The 14,743-nt window shown below is 39.3% G+C and overlaps 1 protein-coding gene across 2 annotated transcripts in view; it reads left to right on the forward strand.

Annotated features, from left to right (window-relative positions):
* Positions 1-7,608: 7,608 nt before the first annotated feature.
* slc25a26 (solute carrier family 25 member 26) overlaps positions 7,609-14,743 on the forward strand; it is a 51,631-nt gene continuing 44,496 nt past the window's right edge. Inside the window, exons 1-3 of one of the 2 annotated variants that reach the window (XM_077574385.1) lie at positions 7,609-7,765; positions 9,506-9,662; positions 11,143-11,261. In XM_077574385.1, coding sequence (XP_077430511.1) covers positions 7,733-7,765; positions 9,506-9,662; positions 11,143-11,261 — 309 coding nt within the window. In that variant the 5' untranslated portion in view covers positions 7,609-7,732. Of the gene's footprint in view, positions 7,766-9,505; positions 9,663-11,116; positions 11,262-14,743 lie in introns of those variants that run through there. The other variant, XM_077574386.1, reaches the window with a different exon arrangement.

A 14,743-nucleotide genomic window follows, 5' to 3' on the forward strand; every position in this document is an offset into this window, starting at 1 on the left:
GTTCATGAAAAAGACGTTGCTTGGATAGCAGCATGTTTCTCCAAAACCTGTATGTACCTTTCAACATTAATGGTGCCTTCACATATGTGTAAATTACACATTTTATTAGCACTAACAAGATGATATAGTTGGCCATGCACGTGACGTGTACAATTGGAGACCACCTTGCATTCCTGATTGTATGTCCGTGTGACAATTTATTTTAAATAAATTTCAAGGAAACAAAAGCAGAATGACTATTCTCTTTGGGGCGGGACACAATGCAACATAGACATGGGTTTTATTACACACTTCCCAGTCAGTTAAAAGCTACCCATGCTTGCAATTGGCTGACGACCATTTCACCTGGGATAGGCTCCAGATGAGTCTAATGATGATAAGCAGTACAGAGAATGAATGGATGGGAAGACAAAGGTGCGGCTGACAGGCATTCCCTCAGCTCACCTGGTGGATGTGAAAACGCAATAGCACAGAGCACAAAATCCCACTGTTTGCATCATGGCCGAATCCATCTCAGAAATCAATAACAAGCATTGAAACCATTGGAACAGCTTCTCCAGCAGAACAAGGATGCATCACGATTGCTTTGTCTTGTCTGTGATCAATCCATCTTCGGAGCGTAGGATCAATATGCTACAGGCAGCTCATATTTCACTGATGGCCCAAAAGTGTTGAACTGGTGGGGGAAGCGAGAGGGAGAATGGGATGAAAGGATTATGACATGATTTTAGGTTTTTATGGATTGTTCATATACTATGGAGCACAATGATGTTAAATGCAACCACAGGTGAACAATGCAAGTTTTGGGTGGCATGATGGAGGCACAATAATTTTTCCAATTGTGTTTGTGTGCTCCATAGACAGCATGGCAGCCTGACAGCTTGTCGATTCAGTGAATTTATAATGAATGTTCTTTTATTCTAATCTTTCTTTCTAACCTTCCTCTTCTCCTTTACCTCCTTGCCTCTTTTCCCTTTCTCCTTTCAAGTTGTCACCTTCCTCTCTTCTTTTTGAGAATCTTCTCGCCACTCCCTTCTGGTCTCCCTCCCTGTCACAGACCCTTGTAGCCCATCATCCTGAGAGCAAAAACAAAGATTTATTTGAAAGGCGCTTAGTTGCATCTGTGCCTGCTCCTGCTGTTGTGGCGGCCTAATGATGCAAATGTAGACTGCCTAATGAGCAGCAGTTTCGTTCGACCCAAGTCTGCCACACTGCTCGGCCACACTGTCTCATGAATAATATCACTGTGTCAGAATCAAGATGAGAAACCACACATAACTGCCATTACAGATGGTGCTTGCCGGTATATGTAAAAAAATTATTATTTTTTTTTTATCATTGATCCACATGGTTGTCTAAAAAGGCAACTCAGCTACCTAATTTTAATATGTATATTTATAAGCAATCTGCAATGTTTGAAATGGCACATACTCAAGGGCAGAGCCAGATTTCATTTAGAACTACAGTACATTGTAAGGGCAAAAATACTGTGGCTCTTAAAGTGGATATTAACCCCAAAATGTTCTTAACAATTACAAGTTCTATGCAGGCCCACTAATTTTAACACAGTATTCTGATTAATATTGTGTTTGTGGAATAAAAATTAAGCAGCAAATCTACATGTTTTTAGCTATATCAGGCGGCGGCCATTTTGCGGCCATTTTGCCACAATACATTTCTTGACGATCATATGTTCTTCTATGTAGTACCCAGTACTCTAAATATGGTATTCTGCTTAATATTGCAATCGTGGAATATGAGTTAAGCAGCAAAGTCCGGACGTTTTGATCAATCTCAGAAGGCGGCCATTTTGCCACTTGTTGTCGACCGAAAATTACATCACAGTTGCTCAGGGCTCAGGTTACAACCAATCACAGCTCAACTTGTAAATGTTACTTGACCAAACCCAAAAAACAGGTGATCCATGATTGGTTGTTGACACAGTTAGGCACTTACGTTTATCGTCAATTCCCGTCGATAACGATGCCTACCCTTTCGCCGAGTGCTTCTGTATTTTCCATGAATGCTTCATGACACAGAGCCTTGCAAAAATTCACGTAATGAGAGGAACCGTTTGCACTTAACCTGCTTCATTTGTTGCTCAGTCCGTGTATTTTTACGAGACTTTATATCATTGTGCGGTGAGCGTCATCATTGACGGGGAATTGACGATTAACGGAAGAGCCCAGCTCTGGTCGTTACCCGCACCCTTAGGCACTGTAATGTCGTTTCCAGTCAATAGCAAGTGGCAAAATGGCCGAGCACTGGGTTGGATAAAAACAGGTGGATTTTGCTGCTTTTTTTAACTCATATTCCACAAACAACATTAATCCCAATGCCATATGCGCACTAGTGGGGGCAAATACAACATCTTATTGTAAAGATTTTTTAGGGGTTGACTTTTTTTTTTGACCTTTTAATCACTGAATTCACAAGTATTTCTTCAGTTCCACACCCATGGGTGTAAAGACTAGAGAATCAAACACTTTGCCATGCAAGCCATATGAACTTTTGACTCAATAGTTTATCCTCACAGACACTGCCATGCTTGCCAATAAAAAATAAAGGGCAAGCTGTCAACCCGTGCGCTTGGTGTTACCACAATAACACTTGCGGTTTGGCTGCTAGGCTTTCTCCCTCCCCACGTTGTGGCTTAATCCACCATGCTTTGCCCTTCAGTTTTTCAAAGACGGCCTGAGGGCTAGAATTGCCCTTTGCTGACTTGTGGCTGACAGTGAATCAGTTCCCCTCTCGTTCACTCCTTTTTATCTCTGAGATCGTTCTTTGACTGGGTCAAGATCAATGGTGCTTTCTGCAAATCTGCACAGACACCGGGTGCTTCTCATTAACCTTACACAGCGGTAACGGACCACACCTTCTCTTGTGCAGGCAATCTTTTTATTTAATTTTGGAGATACAGCTGCAAATAAAAGTATGTGAACTGATCGGTCATAAATCTACATTGGTCATAAATTGTGATCTGATCTTCAACTTTGTTACAAATAGGCTAAACCAACAGACTGCTTAAAGCAATACCAAGTTATTTGTTGTCATGATTTTATTGGACACGTGTGGGGTGGGAAAAATGTGTAATGTGTAAGTGGAATGAATTCTCTGAGAGCTAATGTGATTCATGAGTCAGCCTAGAGTCTAATCAATGTAACAAGATTGGGCGTATTGGTTAAAGCTGGCCTACACCAACATAATCACACACCGGTTTTGAGTTTTCTATTCACAACAAGCATTGCCCAATGTGAGCCATTTCTTTCACAAAAGAGCTTCAAAATACCTGCAAATAAGAATTCTTAACTTGCATGACGTGAAACGGGTCACAAAAGGAAAAAATACTTCTAAAAGACTTAATATTAATTGGTCTTTGGGTAAAACACACTGTAACAAATTGACTGTAAAATTTACAAGAAATAACGGGCAAAAAAGCTGCCAGCTAATTCTTGTAAAATTTGTTACATACTGTATTTACTTTTATAGCAATTCATGTAATCTAGTTTACAACAGTTTCTTGTATTCTAATTTACAAGCCTGGCAAGTAAAGTTGACAGTACATTCCTGTAGATGAATAATACAGTATGTCGTTGTAAAATCCATCCATTCATTTTCTTAACTGCTTATTCCTCAAGAGGATTGCTGGAGCCTACCCAGCTGGCTTTCGGCAGTAGGCGGGGTATACCCTGAATTGGTTGCTAGCCAATCACAGGGCACACAGAGGCGGACAACCATCCGGACTCACAATCACACCCAGGGACAATTCAGAGTGCTATATTAACCGGCCGTGCATGTATTTGCAATGTGGGAGGAGACCGGAGCACCCAGAGAAAACCCACACAGATACGGGGAGAACATGCAAAGTCCACTCCGGTAGGCCAACGCCCGGACTCGATCTTACACCCTTGGCACTGGGAGGCGGACGTGCTAACCAGTCAGCCACTGTGTCGTCCTCATTGTGCATAAATGAATGTTGGCTGTATCGCAGGAATGCGATGTGAAGAGATGCAGATGCAATGCTAAAATATTACTCACCAATTTGCTGAATTCTTGTTCTTGCTGCGGTGACAATACAGGGTCCGCTATTAGCTTCTTCTCCTCTAGAGAGTACCTGCCCAAATCTGACAATCTTTACAGTATTTACCTGTAACTCACATGCCAAAACATAATTGCTGTAAAATTTACAGTATTTGACCGGCAATTACATAGCAAATTACTGTACAGTACTTTTACCCATAATGCACTTTGTTTTGCCCATAATACACTGTAAAAAAAATGTATTAACAAAAACCCCGGTAAATTTCCGGCAGCTGGGGCGCCAAAAAAATACTGTGAAATAACAGAAAATTACTTTCTCGTAAAAAAAAACAAAACGGTAATTTTCCGGCAGCTGGGGCGGCAGAAAATACTGTGAAATAACAAAAAATTACCTTCTCGTAAAAACTGTAAAAGAGAATTGTTGAACCAATTTAAGATAACACTTGAAGCGATTTTTTAAAAGTTGATCAACAATTCAATTTGTAATCTTTTTCTTTTTTTTCAATTTTAATCTTAAATGGATTTACTTATTTGCTGCCGGCAATGCAGACCAAATTCTGACACCGGTCGTACTGGGAGCTCTGTACCCCGTACTCTGTACCCCGTACTCCTGAAGCACCCCCCACAGGACTCTGCGAGGGACCCGGTCAAACTCTGCGTTGAGGGGAGCCAGCTGAGATGGCTCGAGTATTTGGTTCGGATGCCTCCTGGATGCCTCCCTGGAGAGGTGTTTCAGGCATGTCCCACCGGCGGTAGGCTCCGGGGATGACCCAGGACATGCTGGCCAAGGCTGGCCTGGGAACGCCTTGGGATCCTGCTGGTGGAACTGGTTGAAGTGGCTGGGGAGAGGGAAGTCTGGGCTTCCCTCCTAAAACCTGCTGCTCCCGCGATCCGACCTCAGATAAGTGGTGGAAGATGGATGGATGAAAGATGGTTGAACAATTCTCTTTTGTGTGAGTGTTTTCAAATAATGGAAAATAAAGGTCTTTTGTGTGTAGATGTTTATCTATATGTACTTTATTAATGTTGAGAGGTCAGGCGTAGGTCACCAAACTTACTTTATGAAAATTTGTTGCAAAAATGCATGCCACATAATTTCAATCTCTCCCTCTCACTCTTCTTCTTTTTTTAACATTATTGGCATTATTCATGCAGCACTGTATGTAAACATCCATCCATCCATCTTCTTAACCGCTTGTCCTCACAAGGGTCACGGGAGGTGCTGGAGCCTATCCCAGCTGGCTCCGGACAGTAGGTGGGGTACACCCTGAACTAGTCTGATTTTGTTCATGTGATTCTTAAAGGATATTTGTGCAGTTTGTCACTTTTTTACTCGCGACTGCCACCTCTGGCCCAAAGCGTAACTGCATCATCCCAGCTGTGGAAAGTTAGCAGGTCATGCGTGCAGTGTTGCTAACAGGGTAATGCTAGCACAACGACACATGTCCGCTACTCCGCGGGGATGCGCATGATTCCACCCTCCACCACTTCACCACTCCCCTTCCAAGAGAAACTGTGGAATGTGCGGGGTCCGCACACAGTACTATAAACGGAAGATAAAAGCTGATTGGTGCAGTCAGACTTAAACAGTCAGGGCTCTTTGTACTCATCTGGGCATTGGTGGAGCATGCATGATGTAGAAAAAGCTTTCACATTACCTTATTAAACGGCACAATGCACCTTTAATAAAAACTTTTTTTTCTTTCTTTTTCTTTTTTTTTTTTCATTTTACGCCACTGAATAGCTGTATTTTGATTTAATGAAAGCTCTGCTAACTACATAATGTACTTTCCCACACTTTTTTTTATCATTTAGTGTTCATTTTGTGTCGTGTTAACCCGTTTTGAACTATTTGCAATGTTTCAGTCATGACATTCTTTAGCGGAGGACATTGACAATTGTTGTTTTTGTGTGCGGCTGTGAAAAAGCAGCCCTTTCACAACTGTCCTATTCAGTGGCATGGCTACCCCTTTGGGTGCCCTCTGTACTGAATTTTTAAAACATAAAATATTCTAAAAATCAATGCCCAGTAACATAATCTTGATGATAAAGAAACTAGTCCACACACCATCATAAAGACAACAAAATTGTGAGGAGGAGATTGTAAGTGATGCTGTCTCGCCTTCCTCAGGCTTATTATACGTCAGGAGAATGAGGCAGCATCCAAGTCCAAATCCAGCTGAGGCTCACATTCGAAGGGATTCCCTCCGAGACCTACTTGAACAAGATGGATGAAGGGCATGGAGCTTCAAACTGGGTGCACTCAGCCCAGACATCATTGGGTCCGGGCTGAATAAGGAGGTGGCGGCCCCTTGCCTGCTCTTGCCTAATAGGAGACACTGCCAGGCTGACAGTAGCCCATAAATAACAGAGTCGGCATGTCATTGGAAAAGAACACATTTACTTATACACATTTATGCAACAGCATCACGAATAAATAAGAAACAGGAATCTGTGGACTGGTAAGTGACTTGAGCTAAACTAGGTCAAAGAAGCACTTTATAACATTATTTATCATAGGACTCTATTATATTTATTCTCAGAAATCTAAAGTATAAACATAAATATTAACATTTCCAGCTGTAGCCTGGACATTGAAATTAAAAAGTTTTTAAGTCATTTCAATAGAGAAAAGAATGATAATTCATAATTTTCGGCCAATTTGTCAACCCGATGATAATGAGGTCTAGAAGAGATAAAGCCACTAGCATCTAAGCCCCTTCACGCGTCAGGCTGCTAGACTCTATCCAGAAACCTTGAATATCAACTTGGTCCACCTCACAAGGTTTGAACAATCTTTCTATTACACTACTACCTTGTAAGACAATAACTTGGCAACTTCTTTTATGACTGGTAATATTATGTACAACATTTTAGTGCACATGACCGCAAGGCACACAGAGACAAACAACCATTCACTCACATTCACACCTATGGAAAATTTAGAGTGCTCAATTAACCTGCCATGCATGTCTTTGGAATGTGGGAGGAAACCAGAGTACCGGAGAAAACTCACGCAAGGATGGGGAGAACATGCAAACTCCACCCAGGAAGGCCAAAGCCCGGACTCGATCTCATATTCACGTGCTAACCAGTCAGCCACCGTGCCGCCTATATCTATCTAGCTATCTATCTATCTATCTATCTATCTATCTATCTATCTATCTATCTATCTATCTATCTATCTATCTATCTATCCATCTATCTATCTATCTATCTATCTATCTATCTATATATCTATCTATCTATATATATATATATATATATATATATATATATATATATATATATATAAAAATATATATATATATATATATATATATATATATATTAAAAAAAAAAAAAATATATATATATATATATATATATATATATATATATATATGTTTTAATTTATTTTTAATTTATTTTATTTATTTTTTTTTTTGGGGGGGGGGGGGGTAAAGTAACGATTTGAAATATGTTCTTCCACCATAGTGATTGTATCCGAGGAGACTCACTTCCTGGAGTTCTTGTTTTTTGTTGTCATGTGATTACTACGTCATCATCTAACACGGAAGACTTTTCCTCAACATGGCGGCGCCCTTCACGGGCGTGTTTAGTTCCCCGGTGCTCTGTCAAACATGATATTATTTATGTTAATAAACTTCTTGTTTGTGAGGCGGACGAAAGGAAGCATTGAAAGCGGATAATGGAGAGACGAGAGTTCATCGCATCCCTTGTGGTATGAATTGCACTGGACTTTTAATTTTGACAGTATTCATTTAAACTGTAATTACTTTACCCGCCTATCGTCATTTAACCGAGTCTTACTGCAGACTGACTGGAAGAATTTGACTCAAACAACACGTAAATTATTGTTTTAGAGTGGTTTAAAGTCCAGGTATCTTTGGACGCTCTTAGTACTGGCGTCAACTGCATAAATAATAATTTTAAGAACATTTTCGGGATTAACAATACCACAATTGTAGGATCAAATTTACCATAAATGATAAACTCTTACATTTTATGTATTGTTAATTACAGGATACACGATAAGAACGACCAATAATAATTTGGGATAAAAAAAAAATCACTACAATGTAAAATAAAAAAACTAAGAGAGACGTGTAACATGGATTTAGGATTTTTCATGGTAAAATTAAACCATAAACTGGATAACAATTATATTAAATTTGGTTTGACGTTATGCAGCTACTGCGATTGCACACAATTTGACATATGTACAGGTACAGGCTTTTAATTTAATTGTATTATTTTGTTGTTTACTATTTGTGATATTGTTATGATTGTCAAATAATACTTACCTATCAATAAAACATGTCTTAAAGGTACTACTACTACTACTAATTTATTATTATTGTTTTTATTATTATTATTATTAAAAGGATTATCATCGTCATCATCTTAGTACGTTTTCTGTTTTCTCTCAAATATTTTTTACTTGAAGGAAGAGGGACACCATTTAAATAGAGTACAGTATGCTGAGAATCCAGTTTTTTTTGTCTTTTGAGGGCGCGATCCATTTTCATGCCAAAAAGACAATTCCCGCCCTGAAGCCCTGCACTGCAAGTGCAACGTGGGTGTATGCTCTCACGCTATTATGCTAAGTTTCATGAAAAAGTAGACTAGCGACTCTTTTTGGAAAAGTGACAAGTGACAAGCATATCCTGCTAAAATATTAGAAAGGTAAATAAGACACAGCAGTTCATTTTAGCGCTATATAAACAAAGTGCCATTTACCAGTCAATTAATTAATTATTCAATCAATCATTAATCCGCTATAAGCAGAGCGCTGCGTGACCCAATCCAGAAAACATGATTGCTGAATTCCTGTGTGACTTTTGTTAGTGTGTCTGTTGCAGTGTTATATCTTAAGCTTCATTCATTCATACCATGTTTCAGGCGGCCACAGCTGCCCTGTTTCAGGCTACCTTTGACAAAACTGAATGGCCGTGAGACAACGTGGGGGGATGGGCAAATGTGACAGGCTGTGATTGCCTTGGATGCCTGGCGAGGTTATTTCGAAACTGTCCATAAATTTACCACAGCAGTCACAGTGCGGATGAGAGACCTTGTCAGTAGGGTGTATTAAAATTTAGAACTTAGTGGATTAGTTGTTGACATAAAATTTAACATTATCAACCATTTTTGAGCGGCAGTATTGTGGTGCCCAGTGCTGATACTGACTCAATGTTTCATTCCACATCCATGTTTCAGCTGTAGAAAGACCTTGACGAAACAAAAGAAATATGAGGGACCACATTAGAATGTGACTGTTCAGGCAGCCTATTCCTGCCACTGCCTGTTACGAACACTGTGATAGACCATGCAGAAACTTAGCAAGACTCGAATATAGTGAAAATATGGGCAAAATCCCACAGTGCAGTTTGGGAAAATGAGGCTGCTGTGGCCGCCGGCAACATCACGTAAACGTAGCCTTAACAGTGCTTATGTTACACAGGCTGGAGGGTGTGCAGGCATGTGCGTGGATCTTACCCTTTTCCCGCTGGACACCATTAAGACCAGACTGCAGAGCCAGCAAGGCTTCTTCAGGGCCGGGGGCTTCAGGAGCATCTATGCAGGGGTCCCTTCTGCTGCAATCGGCTCGTTTCCTAGTGGTAAGACAGTCATGATGATTACAGCAAGTACTGTTTTGTTCTGTTGACAAGTGAGAGATCACTCTTGCTTCTGGGCATTTACTAAAACTTGACCATGCGATGAATTGTTTTCCTATTCATTTAATAACTCAGGATCTGCAGTCAACTTTGCAGCCTGCAAATTGTTATTGTAGTAATCAAATATGTCATTTCATTTTCAATGTGTGATATTATATATATTGTTAGTATCCAAATGTCAATTTTATGTGTGTGCCTTGTGTTTTTAAACTGCCTTTCAAAGACAATGAAGACATATTTTTAACATCATGTCATCATCCACAAAGGGTGAAAAAATAAGAAATTAACCCACTGAATGCATCAGCCACATAAGAAAAGGGGACAGTCCTCCAACACAATACAACCATATAGGTTGTTTTGAAATGTACCAAATTAAGGGTCGTCTTGTCGGAAGGCAAACGTCTATCTGACTGAGCTAACTAGGCAGTAATTGTTTCAGTGTTGACTACATGTTTTGTAACTTCAAACATACTACAACCTTAGCCTCTTCCTAACCTCAACCATTAGTCCCGGTGACGATGAATTGACAGTCATGTTAACGCTAAAAACCAGTAAAGTAATAACAGCGCCGTTATCTCAGTAAGATAAACGTTCGTCTTCGTACTAGACGACCCTGGTTCGTGTCTTTGTTTAACAAATTTTTCGCTATTTAACATGGCAGATAGAGGTCGCTAAACTACAATATGTAACACTTAGTTGTATTAGGGTGCATGGTAAAACGACCAATATGATCGTTTATTGTTGGAGGACTTGTTGAGGAAAAAAATATACATTACAGTGGCCAGCACGTGAATATAAAATTTTCATTTTATGTATTCATTTTTTTAACTAAAAATGTTTTCATAAAACACTGATAAACAATCAATATGTGTTGTCCGTTTTTGTGGGTGGGCAAAAAATAAAATAAAATCAACAAATATTAAAACAAATATTTTAAAGGAATGCTGAAAATTTTTTTTAAAACAAAAATCACACAATCTGCGGTTGTCAATATGCCGGTGTCCACTCAACCTGTAATAGATGATGATTTTCAGGAGTTAAACTGAACAATATTACTTAATACTGTACAGGTAACGTAGCCTGATGCGACAAGCAGTTCAGTTTTTTCTGCAATTGCAAATCACACAAACACAATCCTATCTCATTCACAGGTAGTACTAGTGCAGAGGTGGCCAAGTTTGGTCCCCGAGAGTCACTATCCAGCCTGTTTTCCATGTCTCCCTCATCAGCAAGTTTTACAGAAGCCTGATAACGGTCCTGATCGTGAAACAGGTGTGTTAGTGGAGAGAAACATGGAAAACACGCTGGATAGTGGCTCTCGAGGACCGAACTTGCCCACCCCTGTACTAGTGGGACAAACTGAATAACGTTATTGATTTTGACCATTTGTCTCAAAGGTCTGCATTGCTTTTCTTGCCTTCAGCGGCTGCCTTTTTTGTCACCTATGACTCTGCAAAGTCCCTCCTTGCTTCTGCTGGTGTGCTAAAAGAACGGTCAATGGCTACAGTCACACACATGCTCGCGGCCTCCTTGGGTGAAATGGTAAGTGTGACTCTGCCGCCTTTTGTCTCCCCCACTGATGTATTTGTCCTTTACTTTGTATTTGTGTGGCTATAGGCCATAGGGTCCAACTGGGTGCGTTGAACAGGCTCTATCTGGGCCATGTATTTACGTCCCCTGCTGGGTAAAAAAGATCTCATTGACTCATTTTACTGTGCCAGTTCAGAGACTCCCAGACTCTCCGGTGACTGAAACCGTGGAGCAGTGTAATTTCCTCCGCCCATCCTCTCCCAGTCATACTCAGTGGGCCACTGGTATTCATATTGGCATGAAGCGTAGATGTAGAGGGATAGGTGGTACAGAAAAGGGGATGCCCCCCTGCTATACCACAGTACGGGGTTTTCTGTATTCATGGGTTTTAGATTGATGTGATTTACCCAAGTTTTGCATGTTTATGAAATGCGGCTATTCTCTGTGGGTCTGCTTCCCTGTGGTGAGACTCTCACACTGTTGACTCTCACATTAGTGCAAATTCAGGCAGAAGTGTCATTATAATAGAGTCATCATTGCAGGAGTGGAGGATCACTTAAAAAAAAAATTGCACTTGGTTTCAACTTTTTTGTTCGTGGCTAAAGCCAGATAAGTGTGAAGGGTGAGGCCGAGTTTGTTCCTAGCGTTAACCCATTTCCCGCTGTTCTGGATTTGAGCACATCAAAGATTTAACTCCTCAATGTGGAGCAGAGCAGTTTCTGTATCCCACTAGAGTCTGGCTTTTGCACGCGTTCTCTTCAAAGAGAGTAATCTTCGGGCTTGGCAGTGAAAAGACTACCTTACCGCTTAGTTGAATCCAAGGTCTAACTAAATGTTGGCCCTATGATGTAATCACAGCCACATATTGTCTCTAGAGTCTTCATTATTGGCCTGTTTTTTAAAGTTATTGCACTGAACGTCTGTTATAAGTGTGATGGCTCGATGAGCTTGAGCTGGTGTGGATGTGATGAAAGCAGTCATTAAAGTGTTAGTGGTTGAAGAAAATCCAAATGTAAAATGCTTATGAAAGTTTTGTGTACCACTTCTCTTTTTTTTACGGTAAGTAAATTATATTTAAAAAATGTCATTATAATGACATAGTTAGTAAATATTCTATATTTCTTCCTGAGGTTGAAACATGTTGCTCCTGCCAATTATATGATGCACGTTGATTTCATTACAAACAAAACAGATTTTGTCAAGCTATATGACCACCCAATATAGGATGTACAGTAGTAGACAGATGAACTCTGACATTAGTGCATTTAAAAAGTCACAAATGCAAAATCTTTCCTTTAATAATAATAATACAGAGTCGCTATTTGATTTCTGTTAAATAGATTTTTATAAAGAAGCAATTATTTAAAAAAAAAACAGTCCGCCTTTGCTGGGTGTGTATATTCTCAAGATGATCCTTGATGATTCAGTTTTTCCCAACCTTTATTGAGCCAAGACTACCATTTTTCCAAAAACAAATCTCACGGCACACCATCAATCAAAAATGAAATAATGATGGTCTCAACAATGACTCAACAATGACTACTGTATATCCCAAAATGCTTTTCCTGAAAATTGCATGAAATTAATAGCAATTCTATTCTCCTAATTTCTAGTTCCTAATTGTAAAACTCAAGCTCGTCCGCCGTCACAAGTACCAATACCTTGAAATAAGACCAGCCTGATACCGATACCTGGTATCAGTACTTGCCCATCCCTAGTATAAATACTAGGGCTGGGTATGGATTCTAATTTCCTCAAACGATTCAATTTTGATTCACAAGCATTCAGTTTGATTCAATTTCATTGTTTCCCTTGATACGATTCACTTCACTTCAATCCGATATTGATTAATTATAGAACATCAAGTTTTCTTAAATATCACGGACATGATGAAAACTCCACAAACAACAAATTCCAAATAAAATTTTGCAGTAGTGGAAGTAACTGGTTAAATGATTTAGTGTTATAATAACTTAATAATAATTGTAAATATAAAGTAAAAAGATTCTGAATTGTCTTTAAGTACAATTAGTCAGGTCTTTCATAAAAGTAAGAAAATACTTTTAAATTCATGTGAACAGTAAATGTCAAGAAAGCAGAAAAACAAATACAAAAAACACTTGGCCTTTAAAATTCTATTTTCTTATAAATTTATGGGAAAAATAGATTAAAAATAATCGATTAATGGTAATATGAATCGATATCAGGCTCAATTTTTTTTTTAATTCAATATCAACTATTAACATTTTTTTTTAAACCCAGCTTGTAGCACCAGGTGGATATATAGGTTTATTGTAACATTTAATTGTTTTGTCTTTCACTCTGTCTGGCATACACAGATAAACTAAGACATATAGTGTATGTTATTAATAAATAATATTTGCCCGACAAATATTCATTTAACAAAACTGATAATTTTCAGCGGCACCCTTGATGGTCTCTCATGGCAGATGGCACACGGGTTGTGAGTTATTTTAATATAAGATCAGTAACAGTTTTAATTTCTTACTTCAGCAAGTTCAACCATTTGACTGGTTATTGTTACACTTTGATACCATTCATTAATTCTGTCTAATAACTGTAATAACTATTTCCATAGTAACCTGTTTGTTGGTCTAACATGTAAACCAAAGCGTGTACGTGTACTGTATTTGTGTAGGCTCTCTCAGAAGAAGTCATTGAAAGAATCTTTCAGGGATTAAAACAGTAAACAGTGACAGAAATCCCCCCCTTCACCAACCTGCATTGTGTGGGTGTTTGTGCGACGGGGACGGTGGGACACTCCCATAAAGAATGTGTAAGATGATGGTGGCTGTCAGGCTCTAGCAGGCTGTTATCCAGCCATTAGATCAGATTTATCTTCATTCCCATTCGCTCGACGTTTGGTGTGAAAGCTCATTTGTCAAAGGCAGGCGGCGGCCTTCTCTGGCATTCTTACGCCCCTCCACACACCCCACCATAACCCTTTCTTTTACCTCACATCTGTGGGAAGGGTGTACAGGAAAATATAGTCCGGAGTCGTCGGTGGTAAAACTGGCAGCTACTTGAAGTTGGCACTGAGAAATAGTCCATGCCTGCCTCGGAGCAGCACTGCGCTCTGTGATTTATTGGTTGTTGTTTCAAAGTTGGGAGACGTTGTGTGTCCTTATACCTTGGCTTTTTCTTCATGGCCTGTTTTGTTTCTGCTCATCCTCCCATCTTATTTGTCCATTTTTTTTGTGACTGTATACCTTATGGATTTAATGTATGAGGCTCAGAAAGGTCAAGAGAATTAATGTCCAAATGGAGTGTTTTTTTTCAGAAAGCAGTCAATTTTCCCCATAAATGAACATATGTTGCCCTTTAAAGTCTATATTCTGCTTTATTTATTTATTTATTTTTTTACCTTAAGTCACTATATATACTGTACAGTAATTTGCTTTAAGACATGGTTACCTTTTCCCCGGTTTCTCTGTGTCAAAATGGTCGATAATGTTGATATTGATAATGTTCCA

This window comes from Vanacampus margaritifer, chromosome 8 (assembly GCF_051991255.1).
Source record: "Vanacampus margaritifer isolate UIUO_Vmar chromosome 8, RoL_Vmar_1.0, whole genome shotgun sequence".
Taxonomy (NCBI): domain Eukaryota; kingdom Metazoa; phylum Chordata; class Actinopteri; order Syngnathiformes; family Syngnathidae; genus Vanacampus; species Vanacampus margaritifer.